The sequence below is a fragment of the Rattus norvegicus genome, chromosome 17 (assembly GCF_036323735.1).
Source record: "Rattus norvegicus strain BN/NHsdMcwi chromosome 17, GRCr8, whole genome shotgun sequence".
NCBI lineage: Eukaryota > Metazoa > Chordata > Mammalia > Rodentia > Muridae > Rattus > Rattus norvegicus.
Window position 1 is genome coordinate 10075149 of NC_086035.1, and position 22405 is coordinate 10097553.

The 22405-nt window shown below is 44.6% G+C and overlaps 1 protein-coding gene across 2 annotated transcripts in view; it reads right to left on the bottom strand.

The window, feature by feature from the left end:
* Positions 1-22405, bottom strand: part of Simc1 (SUMO-interacting motifs containing 1) — a 45156-nt gene that overhangs the window by 8294 nt on the left and 14457 nt on the right. For both annotated transcript variants that reach the window (NM_001400839.1, XM_063276005.1), the window contains exons 2-7: positions 14550-17021; positions 11364-11596; positions 10687-10756; positions 4027-4181; positions 2326-2478; positions 508-636 (exon numbers count right to left, since the gene is read on the bottom strand). In NM_001400839.1, the coding sequence (NP_001387768.1) occupies positions 508-636; positions 2326-2478; positions 4027-4181; positions 10687-10756; positions 11364-11596; positions 14550-17021 (3212 nt within the window). The remainder of the gene's footprint in view (positions 1-507; positions 637-2325; positions 2479-4026; positions 4182-10686; positions 10757-11363; positions 11597-14549; positions 17022-22405) is intronic.

Genomic DNA, 22405 nt, shown 5'->3' on the forward strand with positions numbered 1-22405 from the left:
GCACTGGATGCTGGTCTAGCACTTGGCATTTTTCTCTTGAAATTCTGTTTCTAGTAGGCACAGATAAAAAGTAATTTAAAAATTAATGACTTTTTTTTAGTTCTCTTAATTCTTTGAGACAGGGTTCCTTTCTTTTCTTTTTCAAGTTTTATTATTTAATGTATATGAGCATCCTGTCACTCACACACTTGAAGATGGCATCGGATCTAGTTACAGACAGTTGTGAGCCACCGTGTGGGTGCTGGGATTTGAACTCAGGACCTCTGGAAGGGCATACAGTGCTCTTCATCACTGAGCCATCTCTCCAGCCTGAGACAGGGTTTCTTTGTGTTGTCCTTGTGGTCCTGGAACTCACTCTGTAGACCAGGCTGGTTTTAAACTCACAGAGATCTGCCTGCCTCTGCCTCCTCAGGGCTGCAATGAAGAGCTTGCATCAGCACCCGGCTTAGTTCTTGTTTTAATGGAGAAGCTAACCAAAGCCAAAACAAGTGAATCAACTCTGCTCACCTCTGGCTCCTCTCGGGGATGTCCAGCACAAACCCAAACATCATCTCCGCTATTTTATTGGAGCTGCAGGTTGGAGTCCTGTCTACCTCTACGGCGATGGACAGCATCCTCTGAAGCTGACACACAATCCTGGGTGCAGAAAACAGAGACAAGTGAGTGGGAAGACATGGAGAGAGGCTTGCTAAAGCTGGAGAAGGGCCTCAGCAGAGCACACCAACAGAGAGCACTGCGTGTGGAGGCGCACACCTTCAATTCAGAAGGCAGAGGCAGGCAGGCCAGCCTGATCTACGTAGTGAGTTTCAGGTCAGTTAGAGTTACTGTTGAGATTTTGCCTCAAAACAAAAAAACCAAAACAAAACAAAACAAAACAAAACAAAAAAACACCACCACCACCAGCAGTAGAACAGAGCCTATTAGAAGGTCCTCCCAACACACAGGCCACAGAGAGCAAGCCAGCCCTTTGCTGGCTTACACTCAGCAGTCCATCTTTCTGAAGCCTTCTGCCAGCTCATACATGAAACTTGTAGAATTTGAGGGTGAGCTACATAAGCAAGATGCTTTAAAGTAAAGCAGAGCAATACACTCCTAAGGGCCTAGAAAATCCTGTAAAGACATCTACGCCGAACCTCTCTATGACTAATATTATTTCATTTTCTTTGTTATAGAAGACACACATTTGTTATTTAATTTTTTTTTCTTTTTTTCGGAGCCGGGGACCGAACCCAGGGCCTTGCGCTTGCTAGGTAAGCACTCTACCACTGAGCTAAATCCCCAACCCCTGTTATTTAATTTTTAATAATTCTAATTACTTAATTATTTTTATGTATTAATTACTTCTATGAACCATGTGCATGCCTGTTGCTGTCACAGAGCAACAGAAGGCCCTAGATCTCCTGCAACGGGAGTTACAGATGGTTGTGAGTGGCTGTGCGAGTGCTGGGAACTGAAACAGGTCCCTCTGGAAGAGCAGTCGGTGCTCTAACTGCTGAACCATCTCTCCAGCTTCATCATGTAAATTTTCTATTAGTGCTTTCTTTCTGACACAGCAGTTCTCACTAAGACTAGCCTCAGACTTTCCAGGGGTGGACCCTCACCTCTCCCATTGGACACAAATATGGGAGAGGCAGACACAGCATAGGAGGCTAAGCAGCACCTCAGACGGTGAACTCGGCCTGACAGAACTCACTTAAACTCATATAATATGGTGGAAGAGCATGGTTGTCAGAGAAAGTGCAGACGGTGACCAGTCAGTAGAAGAGAACAGGCCAGCTTCTCATTCTGCAAGGAGACGGATGGCTCTAAGCTGCTATACTGGCTCTGTCCAGACTGACCAAGTCCTTTGTTGTTTTAAATAGGGCAGTTTCATTAGTATTTAAAGGAAAACAACAGGCAGGTGAGCTAGAGGTCTTGGCAGCTATGAGGTAGGAGATGGATGAGAGAGAGTTCCAAGTCTCCAGGAGCAGGACGGCTCATCAGTGGAGGTCAGAATGGCTATGTGGGGTGGGTGTCATCAGAGGAAGCAGTGTGCGGCAAAGCAGGCTCAGGAATTTGGTTAGTATCCACAAAGGACTAAGTTTAGCAGCGAGAACCTGTAAGCACCTGCCCTTCTTTTCTGCAGATGGCATCTAGGTCCTAGTGAATGCCACCAAGAATTCTACATAATTATATTCCTAGCCTAGATAAGTCCCCTACCGCCCCCCGAGAAAAAGTCTATGTTACAAGAGTTGGTAATTTGGAGCAAGCCGTTCTTAGGACCAGTCCTATTTGTTAGACACCAAACCCCCAAAGCCCTGGAGACAACCCTTTCCTGCTCCTTACAGTTGATTGGTGTTCCTGGCCAGGTTAGGCTGGGGTGACAGATGGTCACTGCTCGTTTTCAAGACTCCTGGTCCTGGAGAGGTCTGCGTCTCGTCCTGGGGTGGAGTTAATGCATTTTCAGTCACTGCTTTGACCAGCCACTTGATAACATCTCTGGAATACAGAAGAGACCAGAAGGAAAGGTGTGCACCGCTGCTGTGCAACAACATGCAGAGCTGCACTCTGGTTCCCTGTGCTTGCAGACCGGGGGATTCCTTCCTCCACACTATACGGTGGGTACTGTACTGTAAAAGCCAACTGAAATGTGAATGTTTTTCTTCTTTCTCCCCTGTGGTACTGGGGACTGAGCCTAGGACCTTGGGCATGCCAGTCTGTCAGCCATTCTTCTAGGAGGCTGAACCTCAATACTGTCCTGTAAGTCATACCTTCGTAATATTTTATCCTTGCTGTGGCAAACACCGGACAAAATACCTCGAGGAGGAAAGATTTATCTCAGCTCTAAGTTTGAGTGGGAGCGGTCGGAGGTTGCCGGGACCTGTGCAGTCAGGCACAACATCCGGCAGCATATGCAGAGGCTGTTTTTTCACTTCTTGGTGGATTGAAAACAACACAGAAGCAGGGATGTAAAGTGGCTGGTATGCACTACGGCGCCAGGTTTAGCCCCGACCTGCCCTGTCCAACTAGGACAACACCTCCACATGTGTGTTGTGAATCCATCGAGGGATTAACACATTCATTAGGGCAGAACCCCCAGGTCCACCTGCCTCTGGAAACACCATCAAGTTCTTCACTAATCCAAATACCAGGTACTCAGAACTAGCTCCTATAAATTATAGTTATGGGAAGCACCCCAGGGAGGCAGAGGACTGAATCTGACCAGCGGCACTCCCTAACTAGTGGGCAGCGGGACTCGCTGGCCAGGTCGGTCTTCACGCACTGTCCCCAAGCCTCATCCATTAAAGGTAAGAGCTGGGCTCAGTGGACATGCACTGCAGTTGTCCTCTATGTAGGCCTTGGGAAGGCAAAACAACTCATTAGGCTAATATTTATTCTGATGATTACTAACTGCTAAGTAACCAAGATTTTAAAAAGTGGCATTGAATACATACAGACTCTCCTTTCCTAAAGCCAGTTCACCCTAGAGAAAATACAATTATCAAGAACTGACCTGGATGTGGTGGCGCACACCTTTGATCCCAGCACTCAGGAGGCAGAGGCGGGTGGATCTTGTGAGTTTGAGGCCAGCCTGGTCTACCCAGGGAGTTCCAGGACAGCCAGGGGTATATAGAGAGACCATGTCTCAAAACCCAAACACATAGAAAGAAATCAGAGACCCAAACAACCAAACCCCACCCCTGTCGAAGGCAACTGACGTGGAAAACAAGTGTTATAGACAAAACTGGAGGACAATTAGAAAAGATAAGAGATGTGTGGGTCTAGGCTTTTAAAAACTAGAATGTTATTTGCTGATTTTAAATAGAAACAAACATGTAGGGTGATCCCTTGCCAAACATATTTTCTAAAACTTAAGGATCATTTTCACTTTAAAATGGCCTACAAGATGCTGAGCACAGCGCAGGACTGAAAACCTACAGCAAACAGTCCTTTGCCCCTCCTCTTCCTCTTCCTCCTCCTCTTCTTTTCTTCAAGGTTTCAAAGTATAGCCTGGGCTGAGTTACCCCACTTGTACTATGGGATTACCTGACGTTGTGGGGCTGTTTGTCACATGACAGAACCGTGTTTGCAATGGATTGCTGTAGGTGCTGCCGCTGTCTCCTCAGGATCTGCTGGAAGTCATCCTCCAGGGTCTGCACCACGTACCGTAGAAAGAGAACTCGTCCAGGTAAAGTTTGCCCCTGTGGAAAGAAGAAGAGGAGGAAGTCAGGGTTGCTTTTCAGTCTCTTAGATGACAGGAAAGTGTGGGCTGCCATGAGTCAGCACGTTTATCCGTATCAGAGAGAGATTTCTGGGAGACAGCAGGTCTTCTGAGTCACGGCAATAAAAACTATCAACTGTTTCCTGGAGTGGGTGGTACCATTTACAATCTCACCAGCAGTGATCAGACTTATGTCTTATACATACTATGTTAAATTTCTATCCTAGCCATTTTAAATAGTGTTCTAGTTTGAATGTATTTCCTCCACAGGTTCATGACTGAAGGAGTGGTCCTTAGCTGCTGTTATTGTAGAAGCTTTGAAACCTTTGGAGATGCAGCCTAGGCAGATGAACCAGGTCCCTGGGAACATGCCTGCAGAGGGAGCGTGTCTGCAGAGAGAGAAAGAAGGATAGGGAGGATGGCAGTGGGGATATCCCCACTGATATCCTTCCCTTTGTTTCTTCTTTGAGCAGTAACAAACTCCTTTGCCTTCTAACAAACAGCAAACAACCCCATGAGTGACTGACAATCACCCACCCTGCCTCAGGGCCTAGCATTTATAGACCCTCTGAAAAGTTCCCAGAATTCCAAACGTCACACAGTCACAAAAACTATCTGCAGCTTGCAAAAGAACACCTCTGCTCGAGCAGGAGACAAATCACAGTCAACTACTGTGTACAGTCTGAAGCAGCCCCAGACACCCATGACTGGGACTAAAACAAAAACACTTTCTTAGAACAGTTCTGTGTTTTTCTACTACAAAGCTTTAATACTATAAACCTTGAGATTTTTATTTACTGAACAATTTCTAGTCATGGTGTGGCTCAGCCTGTAGCACTCACCTTTAATCCCTCTGGCCAGAATGTAGACACGCCCTTAATCCAGAACAGTGAATGTAACTTCAATTTGTAGAAGGAAGCACCCATGCTCGGAAGCAAAGTGACTAATCAGAGACTTGGCAGAATAGGCTATGCCTAGCTCTCACAAGGACAGACAGAAAGAAGAGGCTACTCAGGAGAGCACCACAGAAAAAACGAGGAGAGGAGGGGAGGGGAGGAGAGAGGAGGGGAGGGGAGGGGAGGGGAGGGGAGGGGAGGGGAGGGGAGGGGAGGGAGAAGGCAGTTTTACCAGGAGAGTCACAGAGAAAGAACAAGCTAGACAACCGTGAAGACAGAGTGATTCAGAGAATGGGAAGGAGCCAGAAGATTAGAACAGATTGAAAAAGTTAGTCTGAGGCCAAGCAGAGCAATGCAGGGGCAGCACAGAGGAGCCAGACTGACTCAGTCAGCTTGGAGAGTTGGAGCCAGAACAGCTGAGCTCAACCAGCCAGCCAGAGCTCAGACAGAACTAGAAAGGGTGAGCTTATTCAGCAGTAAGTCTCATCCTGAAAACATTCTAGGTCTTGATAAGATTGTACAGAGGCTAGAAGCTTCCAGGACAAGGCCTAGGTTAGTAAGTAACTGGGAGCAGTAGGCCTCGGAGACAATTTCAACAGGAGAATAAAAGTTACATTTACATAGAACTGTTGCCCCTTTTCTAGTAAAACCCACTTTAGGCATGTGCACGTACTGCCCTTATTCTGTTGTTTTGTATATGTGTGCATGGTGGGTTTGTGTGTAGGACAGAGAACAGCAGGCGTCCTGTCCTGCACCCATCTTTTTACATGGATGCTGGGGATTTGAACTCAGGTCTCTGTGCTTGCACAGTAAGTACTCCTATCTGCTGAGTCATCTTCCCAGCATTATGCACTATATTTAAAAAACAACAACAACAACAAAAACCCAAAACCAATTTTTTGTGCTGAATGGTGGTGATGTACACCTTTAGTCTAAGCACTCATGAAGCAAAGGCAGGAGGATTCATGAGTTTGAGGTGAGCCTGGTCTACAGAGTGAATGCCAGGACAGCCAGGGTACCCAGAGAAATCTTGTCTCAAAGCAAACAAACAAAAAACCAAACCAAAACTTTTTGTTTAAATATTTATCATGTTGATATGGGTGTGTGTCCATATGTTTGTGAACATGCACATGAATACACACGTGTGGACAACTCATGGAAGTCAGTTCTCTCCTGCCACATGAGTCCAAGGGTTTATACTCAGCTGTCAGGCTTGTCACCAAGTTTCTTTACTTGGTGGGACACCATGCTGGTCCTCATATAGCATACTTTTAAATTATATATTGCATGCTGTGTCTTCTATGTGATACTTAATGCTAGAGCATAACTTCTGAGAGTCCTTTCTCTCCCACACTTTGTTCATGTGCCTTCGTGTTTATTCTAGGATCCCTAACCTTCAAGCTCCTGGAGGATTCCTTGTCTCCATTCTCAACTCACTGTGCTCACTACAGGAGTGCTGAGTCACCACAACCCCAGGAGCTGTGTGACATAGGTTCTGGGAACCAAACTCAGGATGTCACTTTTACCCAGTGAGCTCTCTTGCTAGCCTCTATGTACTGTACTTTCTTTAGTTTCCCCAAACGACTTGTTCCGGTGTTTTCTCAAAGCTCATAATCTCTTGCTTTCCCTGCTGCTTGCCTGTGGAATTGGGAGCCCTTTCAGCAGTTGGAACAGTGAGACCATACCCGTGCTCTAACACAGGCACGGCAAAAACTAATCTCCTGAGCAACCCCAGACAAACGGGCACTCGCGGAGCATGGAAGCCTGCCTGCCTCTCGGAAGAAGCTGAGGAAGGAGTGGTTTCTCTCTGAACGGAGCTTGTTCCATTGAGGGAGGGGAAGTACCTGAGCATGGTGCACGCTACAGAATTTCTCCATGACTTAGACCACTACGTAGCTGCTCTGGCCCCTGGAGCTCTCACGAGTCTTGATTTCTATTTGTCGTCTGGTAGTTCGGATGACATGTTCCTCCTAAGTCTCAGGCATTCGAGTACTCGGTCCCTGGTTGTGCTGGATTAGGAGTAGGTGCGTCACTTCCTTCTTGGAGGAGGCATGTCACTGAAGGTTTCAAAAGCTCCCACCATTCCCGTCCTCTGTCTCCTGCCTATGGATCACGATGAAAGTCCATGCCCCACTATCACGGACTGGAACCAGGTCATTTCTACCATATAAGGGTTTTGATGTGATCATGTCAAGGTTTGTTGTGCATTTGGTATTGATCAATCATCAACTGTTTCCCAGACTGTGCTGTACTTAAATATGCCTAAAATAAAGCACGGAATAAAGTGCCAGACTCAAAGTTTGAACCAAGACCTGCTACCAAGTTGTGCTGCACCTAATTTCCTTCTTGCGTCCCCTGGATTGACACTCTGCTGGCCTTGGTGCAGGCAGAGACACCCTCCCCTACTGTGACAGACTGTGACTGTGAGGGTTCTTTTGGATGAATGTGGAGGACTTTGGGACATTGGACTCAGGAATTTTCAGAGAGGAATGATATTTGTAACGAGGCTAGAGACTGTTCTTGTCATATTTTGGCTTTCTGACCTTGTCCTGAGAATTTGCCTGAGGCTAAACTGAGAAGTATTAAATTGATTTCTCGGGAAGATATTTCCAGACAACCCAATACTGACTGTCGTGGTTATTAGCAACTCCTCCTCCTGAGAGGCGAGTGAGGCAGGGAGCCGTACAATGCACAGCTCAACAAGAGGGGCGCACAGGAATTTCCTGTTGGAGCTACCTGTGCTGAAGGGATAAGGGGATTAAGAAAGCCTGAGCCACAGTAGAGTAAATAAAGCTCCCAGCTTCGAGAGGAAAAGGCACGAGGACTCTCTGCTCCTACACAGCAGCAACAGAAGCGGCCTCAGACGTGAGTCAGAGGACCGGCTCATCCCAAGCAAGCATACGAACTTGCCGTTTCTGTCCATGCGCTTCTGACTTTAGAGACACAAAGGGTCCCGAGTAAAGGGGCTGTGATCTTTCTCCACAGTTGCTTTCTCCACAATCTTGCTGAGAGCAAGCGTGTGCTAAGGGCTCCCTGCCTGCATGGAAGCCATGAGAGGTCACTACACAGAGCTGTGAGGGTGAAGTCTGCACTGCACTGAAGATGCCAGAGCCACTGGACATCTGCTGGAAACTGCACATGCAGGCAGCGGGGCCAGCTCAAGTGAGAGAAGCATGCAGCAGGCTGCAAACCTGGAAGGTGGGGTCATCCAAGTCCTTTGACACCAAACACGGAGATACAGGATTGGGAGTCTGATCTGCTGTTTCCCCGGGCTCCAGCATTTCCTCACTAGGGCCCCTTTCCCCACTTTGGAGGAATGGTACATGCTGTGCCATTGTGGAAAGAAGCGTATAATGTGTGTTTTGAGTTTATAGAGGCTTACACTTAAGAGACCACCTTAAGTCTCAGAAGAGACTTTAGACTTTTAAGACTATGGGGTTTTGAAGTTGGACCGAATGTATTTTGCATTATGATATGGCCACGAGACTATGGCAGGCAGTGAGAGAAAGGTGGTGGTTCGAATGAGATTGGCCCATTTAGTTCATACACTTGAATACCTGGTCCCTATTTAGTGGAATCATTTGGGAAGGATTAGAAGGTGTGGCTTTGTTGAAAGAGGTGTGTCATTGGAGGGTGCCCCCTTCTACTCCCAGGGTGTGCTCTTAATTCTTGTTTCTAAGATGAGAATTCTTGGCTGCTGCTCTAGTGATGTGCCTGCCCCGTGCTCCCGCTGTGACAGTTCTCTTACCCTGAGATTATATGCTGCAAATAAACTATTCCTTCTAAGTTGCCCTTGGCCATGGCATTTCATTCACAACAATAGAAAAATAAGTAAGATGTGTTGTTAACAGTGTCTCTATGGACAGCAGGGGTCTGGAGCTTCCTAGTTTGCCATCACGCTGATGTCTCTCTAACTCATCCTTGATGCCTTGCCTGGGATCCCATATGTCCCCATTTTGGCACTCAGCCTCCTGAGAAACAGTCTGAGAATATAGTTTCACTTTCCTGCACAGCTGCATGTCTGGAAATGCATTTGTGTATTTATGTACTTATTTAGCGTGTATGACACCTTTGCTTGCATGTGTATATGTGTGACACATGTATTTCTGTTGTTCACAGAGGTCAGAGGAGTCAGATCACTTGGAATTGGAGTTACAAACTGTCTAGGGTTTTACTGCTGTAAAGAGACACCATGACTTAGGCAATTCTTATAAGGACAGCACTTAATTGGGGCTGGCTTACAGGTTCAGAGGTTCAGTCCGTTACTGTAAACACAGCAGCGTGCAGACAGACACGGTGCTAGAGGAGCTGAGAGCTCTACATCTTGATCCACAGGCAGCAGCAGGAGACTGTGCTTGAGCACAGGAGACCTCAAAGCCTGCCTCCATGGCAACACACTTTCTCCAACAAGGCCACACCCACTCCACTAAGGCCACACTTCCTAAGAGTGCCACTCCCTATGGGCCAAGCATTCACACACATGGGGTCCATGTGTATTCAAACCATGAATGGAGCCACCATATAGGTGCTGGGAATTGAACCTGGGTCCTCTACAAGACTGGCCAGTGCTCTCAACCACTAAGCCATCTTTGCAGCCCACATCTTTATTTCAACCTCATACTCAAAACATACAGTTTGAGTATAAGTAGAAACTCCTTTGTTGAATTACCTTAGGGTGTACAGAAAGAATGCTGGCAGCTAAATTTGGAGGTCACTAAAGACAGAATGTGGAAACTTTCCTTCTGGATTACTGACTTTCTATCTTTTGGTTTTTTAGACATTTTGCCTACTGTGTTCCAGAGTGTAGTAGTTGACAGTGCCACATGATTTCCAGCAGAAACCTATTCATCATCTGTAGAACTTGTTCACGCCACTCAGCGGAGAGATTGGCTTTCTGAGTGGGAAAGTTCTCTGGTGCTCTGATGTGAAGCTTTGCCCTGCCCGGCTGTAGCAGTCTCTCTCACTTGTGTGCCAGCTCGAGGCTGTCTTCTCACCAGTCACTCTGATGTTTTCCTCAGATCTCTTCAATTGCTATTATGTGTATCCTCCTTCTCCTTTCCATAGTTACGGCTTATAACTTTCTCCACTTATTCACTAGCATTTTAATATTATGTATTTGGGATTAAACTCACAGACTTCATGCACAGTAGGCAAGTGCTCCACCACTGAGCTGTATCACTAACCCTTTTAATAATATTTTTAATTTAGTTTCAAGTAGAGAAGACATGAATATATTAGTATTGAGTTGGGAATCAGCATGGTTTAAAACTAATTTTTTGGTAGGGTAGGTAGGACCATCTGCAGGAAATAATGGCAGAGACATTCTTACAGTTTTGTTTTCGTTTTTTGCTACTTCTCTTTGTAGTTAAATTGCCTTCTGTGGATCAGTGAGATGGGTCAGTCGTAAAGGCAGTTGCTGCCAAAGCTGAAAACATGAGTTCAATCCCCGGGACCCACAGGATGGAAGGAGTTGTCTTCTGACTTCCACACACACACCACAGTGCTCTCAAACACACCCCATACTCAAACCCACACACAAATGCAATTTGAAAATTCCTCTGTAAAGATATGTCCTCATATTTATGTTACCTCTTCCTCCATGACATAGGTGAGCAGTTTCCAGTCCCACTCCACTGTCTTGGCATTGGCTGGATGCAGCCTGAAAGTCAAGTGACATCAATTACAACTCTGGAGACTTCAGTGACAGAAAGAGTAGCATCTGGAAGGTGACGGGAGAAAAAGCCCCTTCTTATCATAAGCCATCTGGCCTACTTTCCAGGACCACAGCATGCCAGTGGAGGGCAGCTTATAGTCAGTGAGCTTGATCTATCAGGACTGCATGAAACATGTGCATTGTTGAGCTAATCACAACACTGTATTCTTCAGTTCGCTACAATTGCCTAAAAAATAGACTCATATGTCATGCTAACCCAATTATAATACAACTCAGTCGGTGGAATTAGCAAAGTTGATTTTCTAACCCAAAATACTATAAAAATCTGAAGGTAAAGACTATAGAAAACTGGGCCCCAGCAGCCATTTAGGAAAACAGTATTAAATAACATTCCCAGGTTTCTAGGGAAAATAAGTCAGTAAATTCTTTTACTGGCAATTGAAGCCAGTTTTGATTAGGTTTCCAGCCACTTGCAATTAATGTTATTAAGGAAGCTCCCAGGTCAGCTGAATAAAAGCTTAGACAAGGGAAGCTATGTCCTGAGTCTAGGTTCCCTAGAAGACTTGGCCAACCAGCTGTTAACGATTCATACTGTTGGATTTTCATGAGAAGCATGTAGGCCTCCTTGAGGACATCCACAGTCTCAGAGCCGCTCAGCAGGATTTTCTGGATGATGTGAGCCACAATTTCTCTGGGTGGGTAATGTTGGGGTGAAACAAAGTCCATTAAAAACTGCACAGTTCCCAAGGGGAAGTTTTCCTCAATAGTGTTTGTCACCATTCTTAGTCTTCGATGAGGGATGGGTTCTAATTTCTGACCCTTGCTCTGTAGAGACAAAGAGATAGATAGGCATCAGGATGGGTTCTACCCTTCCTAAAAGCAAGACATTCTGCAATAGGTTGAAACAGCAATGTTTTCTATGCATTTGAAATATTTTATTAAAGAGAAACAAAGCTCTTCTTCTTTTTTTTTTTGGTTCTTTTTTTTGGAGCTGGGGACCGAACCCAGGGCCTTGCGCTTCCTAGGTAAGCGCTCTACCACTGAGCTAAATCCCCAGCCCCAACAAAGCTCTTCTTAAACAAAACAAAACAAAAAAAAAACTTCTTAATGACGTGGGGAAGTTAAGAGAGAAATTCTAAATTTTACATACGACATGACTTCATCCATGTCCAAATGTAACAAAAAGGAATAAACCAAAGAGCCAAGAGCAGTCTGAGAGGGGCTCTGAGTCCCTGGTTTTCCTGCCTCCACCTTCTATGCGCTAGGATTGTAGGTCAAGAGACTTAGGGGTAGGGACACTGTATTGGTAAGAAAGCCCGAGCGTTGTGCTGCTAGAAGAAGGACTACTACTTTCTTCCCTTCCTCCCTCCCGTTCTTTTTCCTATTTGAGAGGGTATCGTATGGCCCAGGTTGACATGGAATTTGTAGTAGAGGCTGGTTTTGAACTTTTGATCTTCTTGCCTCTAGTTCCTAAGCACTAAAATTACAGGCATGTACCACCATGCATGGTTTTTAACCATTACCTTCTATAAACAACAAACCCAATAACAAATACATATATATTTTTAAAAAATCCTAATTACTAAAAACAATGTAAATGGTCATGTAAGACTGTAAACAGTCATGTATAGATGGAAAGTCATATAGATGGAAATGGTCAAGTATAGATGGAAACAGTCATGTATGAATGAAAATGGTCTTGTATGATGGAAACGGTCATATATAGATGGAAATGGTCATGTATAGATGGAAACGGTTATGTATAGATGGAAACGGTCATGTATAGATGGAAACGGTCATGTATAGATGGAAACGGTCATGTATGAATGTAAACGGTCATGTATAGATGGAAACGATCATATATGGATGGAAACGGTCATGTATGGATGGAAACGGTTGTGTATGGATGGAAACTGTCATGTATGAATGTAAACAGTCATGTATAGATGGAAACGGTCATGTATGGATGAAAACGGTCATGTATGGATGGAAACGGTCGTGTATGGATGGAAACAATCATATATGGATGGAAACGGTCATGTGTGGATGGAAACGGTCACGTATGGATGGAAACTGTCATGTATGAATGTAAATAGTCATGTATGGATGAAAACGGTCATGTATGGATGGAAACAGTCATGTATGGATGGAAACGGTCATATATAGATGGAAATGGTCATGTATGGATGGAAACTGTCATGTATGAATATAAACAGTCATGTATGGATGGAAACGGTCATGTATGGATGAAAACAGTCATGTATGGTTGGAAATGGTCACGTATGGATGGAAACGGTCACGTATGGATGAAAACGGTCACATATAGATGGAAACAGTCATGCATGGATAGAAAAGGTCATGTGTGGCTAGAAAAGGTCATGCGTGGCTGGAAACGGTCATGTACAGATGGAAACAGTCATGTATAGAGAGGCAATGGGAAGGGAATACATGGAGAGATCTCTTTCCAGCCTTCCTCTTTGACTTTTCAGTTTGACATATTTCCTTGTGTGTGTGTGTTTATGAGGACAACTGAATCCCACAAATACGGGGTCAGGGGACAGTGTATAGGAATCAGTTCTCTGCTTCCATCATGTGGGTCCAGGCCGTAGAACACAAGTTGTGAGTGAGGCTTGGCAGCAAGTGCCTTCACCTCCTGAGCCACTCTGCTGGCCTGGAACCACTTTAAACAGATATAAAGGCTTGTGGTAAGACTCTCAGAGAGAATCTTCCCTCAGGAGGGAGACCCTCGAGCCCAATGACCAGTCCGAGTCCACAGGCTGCAATCTGCAAGAGGATTTTTATTGATCAGGAAGCACAGGTATCTGTGGGCGTCCCAGTCACTTCGGAAGGCTGGCGCGCCTAGCAGAACCAGGGACGGGTTTTTATAGGGTACTGGGGAGCAGGAGCAGGCTTACAGAAGCAGATGCATGGTTACAGGGATGTGATTGGTGGAGTAAATGAGGCATACGTGTATGTTACCTATTTTGGCTATAATCATAACAGTGAGTTAGCAAAAGTACATGGTGGTCAGGGCTTCCAGGGGGTCTGGGACTGTTTCTTTTTCCTGCCAGGTGGCCCATGGAGCAGTGCCCATAATTTAGTCTGGTTTCTGCATTTTGTTTTCTTTTATGGTCTGTTTCGTCTAAATGATGGGTCAGCTTGTCCCACAAAGCTTGGACACATCTGAACTTTCCCAGGCTTATTTTAGTTCTGAGTCTGTGTATCTAAAAACTTACTTTTTATTTCTATAGTTGAGGGCCTTGGGCTGGTACAATTCCCTTTCTGGGAGGGGGTCTTTCAGGCTGAGGGGGAGTTCTGGATAACAGAAAGGCTTCGTGCTACGAGATGGTAACATTTTTGTCCATATATAGCTAATTAAGTCCTCAAATGGGAAATGGTATCCTCATTAAAGTTTAAAACTGAATTTCTACTTCTAAATTCTAAGGAATGATTTGAGGCATTGAAGTGACAAGAGTCTTCTCCCTGTGATATGGGAAATGTATGGACTTCAGGAAGAGGAGGATGAAGGGGCGGAAGACAAGATTTTGATGAAGGCCAGTGACAAATTAGATACAAACACGAACTTCATACACATCACCTCATTTAGTGCCCTGGTTGTACAGGGTTTTAGGTGTGGGCCGAGATCTGAATACAGTTCTAGTTCCCCCCATCAAGTTGGGAAAAGATAAAAAAAAATTGTTTATCTTTGGCCCGTTACTCTAGTCACTGTAACGTCATTGAAGACTCAGTCCCCAAGGGGGCGAGTGTGCTAGCTTACCTCTCGTGTGTCTTTATCCGGTATTAACGTCTGGAAGAAGAGATGATGTACTGGAGGCCGTAGGAAGTACTTCAGTCTATGCAGGCAAGGCCTATTGTACACCCCAGCTTGTGCTATTTGTCCCTGTATCTGGGCAGAGCCAGGGGTGGCAGACTGTGGCAGTGATCTCTCTTCTCTGGCTGAGCTGTTTGAGACTGTGAGCCAAGGACGTTTTTCTGAGGAAAATTCAGACTGTTGAGACAGTGGGTTAGCAGAGCAGCTTGGAGAGGATGGAGCCGAGATAGTCATAGGAGAATGGCGATTTTGCACAGCATTCAGGGACAATTTGGGCCTGCCTTTTGCCAAATCCAATAACTCTTGTGGTACGTGTGACACATCTCCTGATAAGTTTGGTGTATTTCCAAGTGACTCTAACATATTGCCAGGTGACTGTGGCACATCTCCTAATGATGGTGACACACCTCCTGGTGACTGCATCGCATCTCCTGATGCTGGTGACACACCTCCTGGTGACTGCATTGCGTCTCCTAATGATGGGGTCACACCTCCTGGTGACTGCATTGCATCTCCTGATGCAGGTGACACACCTCCTGATGACTGTGGCACATCTCCTAATGATGGTGTCACACCTCCTGATGACTGCATTGCATCTCCTGAGGCAGGTGATACACCTCCTGGTGACTGAATTGCATCTCCTGATGCAGGCGACACACCTCCTGCTGATTGTATTACATCTTCTGATGACTGTGGCACACCTCCTGGTGACTGCATCCTATCTCTTAATGACCGTGGCATACCTCCTTGTGACTTTATCACATCTCCTGATGCTGGTGACGCACCTCTTGGTGATTGTATCACATCTCCTGATGACTGTGAGACACTTCCTGGTGACTGCATCCTATCTCTTAATGATTGTGGCACACCTGATGAGGACTGTATCACCCCACCTGATGACTGTGTCACACCTCCTGATGACTGAATAACATTTCTTAGTGACTGCATCACACTTCCTGATGACTGGGTCACACCTCCTGGGGACTGCATCATACATCCTGATGACTGCATCATACTTCTTAGTGACCGTGTCGCACCACCAGATGATTGCATCATATCTCCTGCTGACAGCATCACACCTCCTGGGGACTGCATCATACATCCTGATGACTGCATCACACTTCTTAGTGACCATGTCACACCTCCTGATGACTGCGTCACACCTGATGACTGCATCACACCTCCTGACGACTGCATCACACTTCTTAGTGACTGCGTCACACCTGATGACTGCATCACACCTCCTGATGACTGTATTGCACTTCTTAGTGACTGGGTCACACCTCCTGATGGCTGCATCATACATCCTGATGGCTGCATCACACCTCCTGATGATCGGATCACACCTGCTGATGACTGAATCACATTTCTTGATGACTGTGTCATATATCCTGGTAACTGCATCACTTCTGGCGACTGTGGCACATCTCCCAGCAATGGTGGCACATCTTGCAGTGACTGTAGCACATCTTGTAGTGACAGCGGCATGTCTTGCAGTGACCATGGCATGTCTTGTAGTTGTGTCATGTCTTGTGGATATGATACGTTTTGAGGTCGGCCTGGAACATCTTGAGGTAGGCCCAAAGTGTCTTGGGATGGGTATAGGGGGTGTCGAGGATGCCATGGTAAGTCTTGAGGTGTGCTTGGGATATTCTGCTGAGGGCATGGTACATTTTGGGTAGAGCATGGCACTTCTTGAGGTGGTTGAGGCAATGCTTGGAGCTGGCACTGCACAGTCTGTGATGGGCATGACAAGGCTTGAGTTGGGCATGACAAAGTCTGTGATGGACATGACAAAGCTTGTGGTGGGCATGACAGGGCTTGTGGTGGACATGAGGAAGCTCGTGGTGGACATGGTGAACCTCTTAATGGGTATGATAAGGCCTGAAGTGAGCATAGCAAGCCTTGTGATTGGCAAGGCACATCTTGCTGTGGGCATGGCAAAGAGGTCCTCTGATTGCTGCTGCTGCTACTGTTATTGCTTGTGGAGGAGAAGGGGCTAACATCTGAAGAGAGCTGTAGGCTTGTCAAGAAGCTGAGGTCACCTTTATATGTGATTGAGCTACAGTTTGGTTCTGGTGGATAAACAGAGTCCTGGCTGATGGATGTAGGGGGTCGAGAACCTTCAAACATGTTTTCCTCCAACAAATCCAAATCTACAGGATCATTGTTAATGACTCTCTGTGCTGCAGGCTGAGTGCCTCTGTCTCCTTGAGCTTCAATCATCTCTTTGCCTGAGAGATTGGTACATGTCTGAAGACTGGGTGGCTCCTTCTGAGAGGAAGCTACAGGTTCTAAAGTCAAATCGAGAGTGGCAATAGGCCTATTTTCTTCCTCACTTCTTGTCAGATCAATCACACAGAGTCCATTCCGATCTTTTGCCCTTGTTCGAGTTTCTCTAGTTAAGTCAATAAAGTCCTGTTAAAGATTGTGAGAAGAGAAGAAGAGTAAGAAGAGAGCCTGGCAACTTTGTTTGCGAAATCTAACACTATAGCTTTTAATAATGAACATTACTTTTTCATTTCACGGATATTTATACATATGTTTGCAGTGCTAGTGATTAAATCCAGGGACCTGTATATGCTGGATAAATGCTCTACATCTGAGCTATATCTCCCCCCTTCTATGTATCGTCTGTAAGTATTAGTTTATTTTCTTTAGTTATTTTGCTAGTGTCAAAGCTGTCAACTTCTATAGATCATAAATCATCCAAATGCTAGATGTGGAAATGCAATGGGATTTTTTTCCCTCTGATTCAAGAAAGACAGGTGAGTAGAAAAAAATTCCACCCTTTCCAAACAGAAAACAACCTTTGCTTGGAAAAGCAAACTCCCAGGATAATTGCAACAGAAGCTAAGTGTAGGTTAATATGAGGACCCGGGACTTGGGAGTCCCAAAGATTCTTAGTTTCATTACAGAAGGCACTCAAGGACAGACATATGAACAGGAACAGGTTTACTAAGAAAATAATTGAAAGTACACCTTCTAAAAGGGAAAGAAAAATAGGCAACTTAGCTGGATGGTTGAGATTTTAAGGCTGGAGAGAAATCTTCCATTAGTCTTATTTATATTTATGTGTAAATTTTTCTGGAAATTGGGAGGGCATTTTTGGGACTCAGAGGAAAGGTTTGGCTAAATATCGAATGTCTAGAATCACACTATTGATCTGGTACAATGATAAAGAAGCTGATGGGGCTTCCTGGGTCTTGGAATCTCCTGTAGAACATAGCTGACTTCCATTACAGAGCACAACCAAGTGTAATAATAGGATGCTGTACAGTCTGGATCTGGGTGAAGCCATAACCATCAGGTTAAGTTTACATCCAATGGGCTGGAGAGATGGCTCAGTAGTTAAGAGAATTGACTACTCTTCTAGAGGACTGGGTTAGACTCCTAGCATCCACAAGGTGGCTCACAAGCTTCTGTGATCCCAATACCAGGGGACTTGATGACATTTTCTGGTCTCCATAGGCATAAGACACATACCTGGTACACAGACACAGTACAGGCAAAACACCCACACATATAAAATAAAATAAATTTATATCCCATCATCTTGTCTCCCTGAGGACACACCTCACTTTTCTGATTCTTGAATTTCACAATGATACTGCAGGCTGGCATTACCATCCCCATTATATACTTGTGAAATTAGTTTTGAGGGACCACGTTATTTACCTAAGGACTATACAGCTAAGTAGTAGTGGCGGACATTCAACTCCACTGTCTCCCTTCTCAGTTAAGGGCCTTGGGATGTGTAACTTTTTCCAGTGTGTAATCAGCGTTATCATCCTTGTGTCTCTTGGTACAGGACCTCACTTTGGCGCTCTGGCTGGTGTGGGACTCTATGCATGCAGGTTGGGTTGTTTAACGATCTCAATCATTTGATTTTCCCAATGAAGACTCGGGAGCCAGATGCTGAGGTGAAGGCCTGCTAGCTCAGAGAGGCAGAGAGAGCATCCAGATGACCTTCCTCCACAGCTGACATCCCAAAACAAAGCTCTCCCCCATGCCCTGTGAAAAGCCCTCCCTTCTACTTCCTGTGCATCTCTAAATTTTCTCCTGACGTCCTCTTCATCTTACTTTTTTTCCTTTATGTTCACTCCCTGTCAACTGGTTGTTTGCTCCCCCTTTCAACCTATTTAATCCTGTTTACAATAAACAAAAGCTCTTGGATTAAAGGTGTGTGCTAGGGTTGAGACAGACCATAGCTAGAAACACTTTTTTTACTTTAATAACACAATAGGGGAGGGGTGTTTCACAGTGTGTGTGATCAAATATCCTACAGCAGGGGCTGGAGAGATGGCTCAGTGGTAAGAGCCCTGACTGCTCTCCCAGAGGTCCTGAGTTCAAATCCCAGCAACCACATGGTGGCCCACAACCATCTGTAATGGGATTTGATGCCCTCCTCTGGTGTGTCTGAAGATAGTGACAGTGTATCCACAGACATGAAATAGACAGTGTATCCACAGACATGAAATAAACAAATCTTTAAAAAAAAATCTTTGCTTTAATCATAGGTCTACAAAAAACAAACAAAAAACCAAAAAACCTTTAACCTCTTTTTAAAAAATCCTGCAACATTTCTCTCCCTTTTTGTCTAGGGAAAGATTTTAACTCTAACAAAGTAAAACTATTTACAATAATGAAGACATTCTGCCAAGCTTTCCGATGTCCAGCTTGATACTGTATTTGTCAGGCCTAGGATTAAGTAATTTGAGTTAAAAGTTCTATAAAATGTTCCCGTCAGTCTCCTATGAACTCAGCAATTTCAATGTCCGGAGCAGGTTGTCGTCCAAACTTGATCTTTGGGTGGTGTTTGCCACCTTAGAGGCAATCCTGGCTAGGCCGAATATAATAGTCAACCCAAAGGTGCCCACTGTGTGCACTGAACCTGGCAGCAGAAGTGGTATGGGGCAGTTTGCGCAGGGGGTGGTGTTCACAGACCAGGTAGATTTGCTGTTGCAGGACCCTATCATCTTCTCAGAGACCACAGAGGTTACTGTTACTGTTTAAACACCATATTCAACAGATCTCTGAACCATTGAGGACTGTGATCTATAAGTATATCTGACGTACACGAACTTCATTCCTAGTTCCCTGCTTTAGACTCAAACCTGTGAGCAGTACAGGAAGCTAGAGGTGAAGCTTATTTAGAATTAGTATTCTGTGTGACCGCTAGTATCCTGACAGGAAGTTTATATATCCATGCAAATCTTACAGATTTCCAGATAATCTTTATACCTTAGGAGAAGTTAGAGATCCACATGAGAACCAGAAGGCCATGAGATTCGAGGCAACAGAGCAGGCTCTGACTGTTCCCCTCCGCCCCACGCCAGGTGGCTCTTCTGACATGAGACAGAGACTTTGGGTTTCCCGTTAGCAAGCGTGTGTGGGCGTAGAGAAGGAGAGAGCCACGCTCCAACCCCAAAGCCGGCTTTAATTTTTAATTGAATTGGGACCACATAAAGAGCATTTGCCACTCTGTCTGTAGAGGGCAGCAGAGATGAGCTGTGGGTGGGCGATACTACTTGGCCAATTTAATTTACTCTTTTTCTTGAGACGTTTTTTCTTGATGGCCTATCCTCTTTCTTTAGGTGTTTCACTTGTCCAGTGGTCTCTAGATTCCTAGTTGGATGTTTCTATTCTCCTGGAAAGATAAAAGCAAACCCTGTCTCAGGCTAACTCTAGGGGGTTCTTTTTTTGCAGGTTATACTTTTCCTAGGGCAAAATATATTTTTGGCAAGAGTAAAAATACTATCTTACAATTGAAATAAAAAATCTTTTTAATTTAAATCACTGTAATTCTTATGTGCCTGTTTCTGCCTCCCAAGTGTTGGGATTTAAGGATTAAATCAGCCACTACCTGGCTGTTGGTTGCTTATACTAGTTATTCTCATGGGGTTGTCCTGGTTTCATTTGGTTCCCCATCTCCCCTTATTTTTTAGTGTTAGGGGTAAACTTTCAAGGTTTTCAAATGTGTAATCTATCATTCTTGCTAATTTATTCTGAATTTGTTCCCTGGCAAATTTTAATATTCTAGTCTTAATTAAATATGATGCCAATTTGTTCACGATTTCATTATTTTCTGACATTTTGTTTATATTGCCTGCATGAGCTATAATATTTGAGGTCTTTGCCAAGTGTTGCTATGCTTTTCCATTTCCACCCATGCCTCCTATGACCATGTATCTTTGCTGTGGTTTTCCATTTGGATGACCATATAGGTAGACCATGCACATGCACCATGAATTGGAGAAGACAGAGATTTTTCTTTTCCTTTCCTAGTTGTTTGTCTTATAGTCAATACTGCTGTGTCAATTTTATGGTTTCTCTTCAGTATTGGCAACTCCATCTCCTGGTCTATATAGACTGTCGCTTTCTATTAATTTTGGTTCCATGGGTAGTTGATGAGCCATCAGTAAACCATGCATTAGCCAAATGTTGTGACCATTCTGGTGGCCCCCACAATTCATAGGTGCCTCTTTCAGGGTAGGAGTAAGAGGCTTAGGGATGGGGAGTACAGGCAGCTGAGCTATTTCCTCCATGTAAAAAGGCACAGACCCCTTTGCTACTATATCCTGGTCACGAAAGAATTCAGATAGATACCAGTTCCACTGTAATATCTTACTTCCATGACTAAGTCTGAAGGACTCTGCCTTCGAATGGATCCAACCCATCATTGGAAGGGGTGATCTTATGACAAAGTCATTGACAGTGACTGAGTATCTCCTTGCCTCATTAAATGTCCAGGTTGTTTCTTTTTTTTTTAAAGATTTATTTATTTATTTATGTATATGAGTACACTATATCCGTTTTCAGACACACCAGAAGAGGGCATCGGATCCCATTACAGATGATTGTGAGCCACCATGTGGTTGCTGGGAATTGAACTCAGGACCTCTGGAAGAGCAGTTGGTGCTCTTAACTGCTGAGCCATCTCTCTAGCCCCATCCAGGTTGTTTCTTAAAGAAACATATGGGGGTTGGGGATTTAGCTCAGTGGTAGAGCGCTTGCCTAGCAAGCACAAGGCCCTGGGTTCGGGCCCTGGGTTCCCGAAAAAAAGAAAAGGAAAAAAAAAAAAAAAGAAACATATGTTCACCATATAGAGAAAACATCTGCAATAGAAGCAGACAGGCAAGTGTTGGTGAACTCCTTTTTGCCTTGTGAAGAGTCCCCAATTGACAATTCACCAATAAATATGATATCCATAATTAGGGTTCCATCTGGTTCTATATTGGTTAGGCTACATGCACAGAGATGAGCTTACTTGCAGTTGCAAAAGCTGCTCTTTGCTCCTGTCCCCATTGGAAATTAGCTGCTTTTCTAGCAACCCTGTAGGGGAATTCAGTAAGAATCTGTAAATATGGTATCTGTTTTCTCTAATGTGTGAACATAGCAAACATACCAGTTAGGAGTTGTATCTGAGTTTTGTCCCTCAGTGGTGGGATTAAATAAAGGTATGCATCACCACTGTCTTGTTCTCTGTAGCTCTAGAATTTAGAAAATAATTCGTTTCTAGAGATCTAACTGTCTTTATAGGGATTAAAGGTATGGGCAACCACTGCCCTGCACAAATATTTCATCTCCAAATCACTCAAACTCTTAGAAATTTAGAAAACAATTGCAGTAACCCTTTGAATTTACTTAAAACGTTTTAAATCTCTTAACTGTGGTTTTAATATCAAACAACAAAAATACCCTTTTTATTTAAGAAGAAAATTTAAAAGCAGATGTCCAAAATGGTGTGGATGTGGCAATCTACAATCTAACCTACTAACATGAAATTAAGACATGTGGTT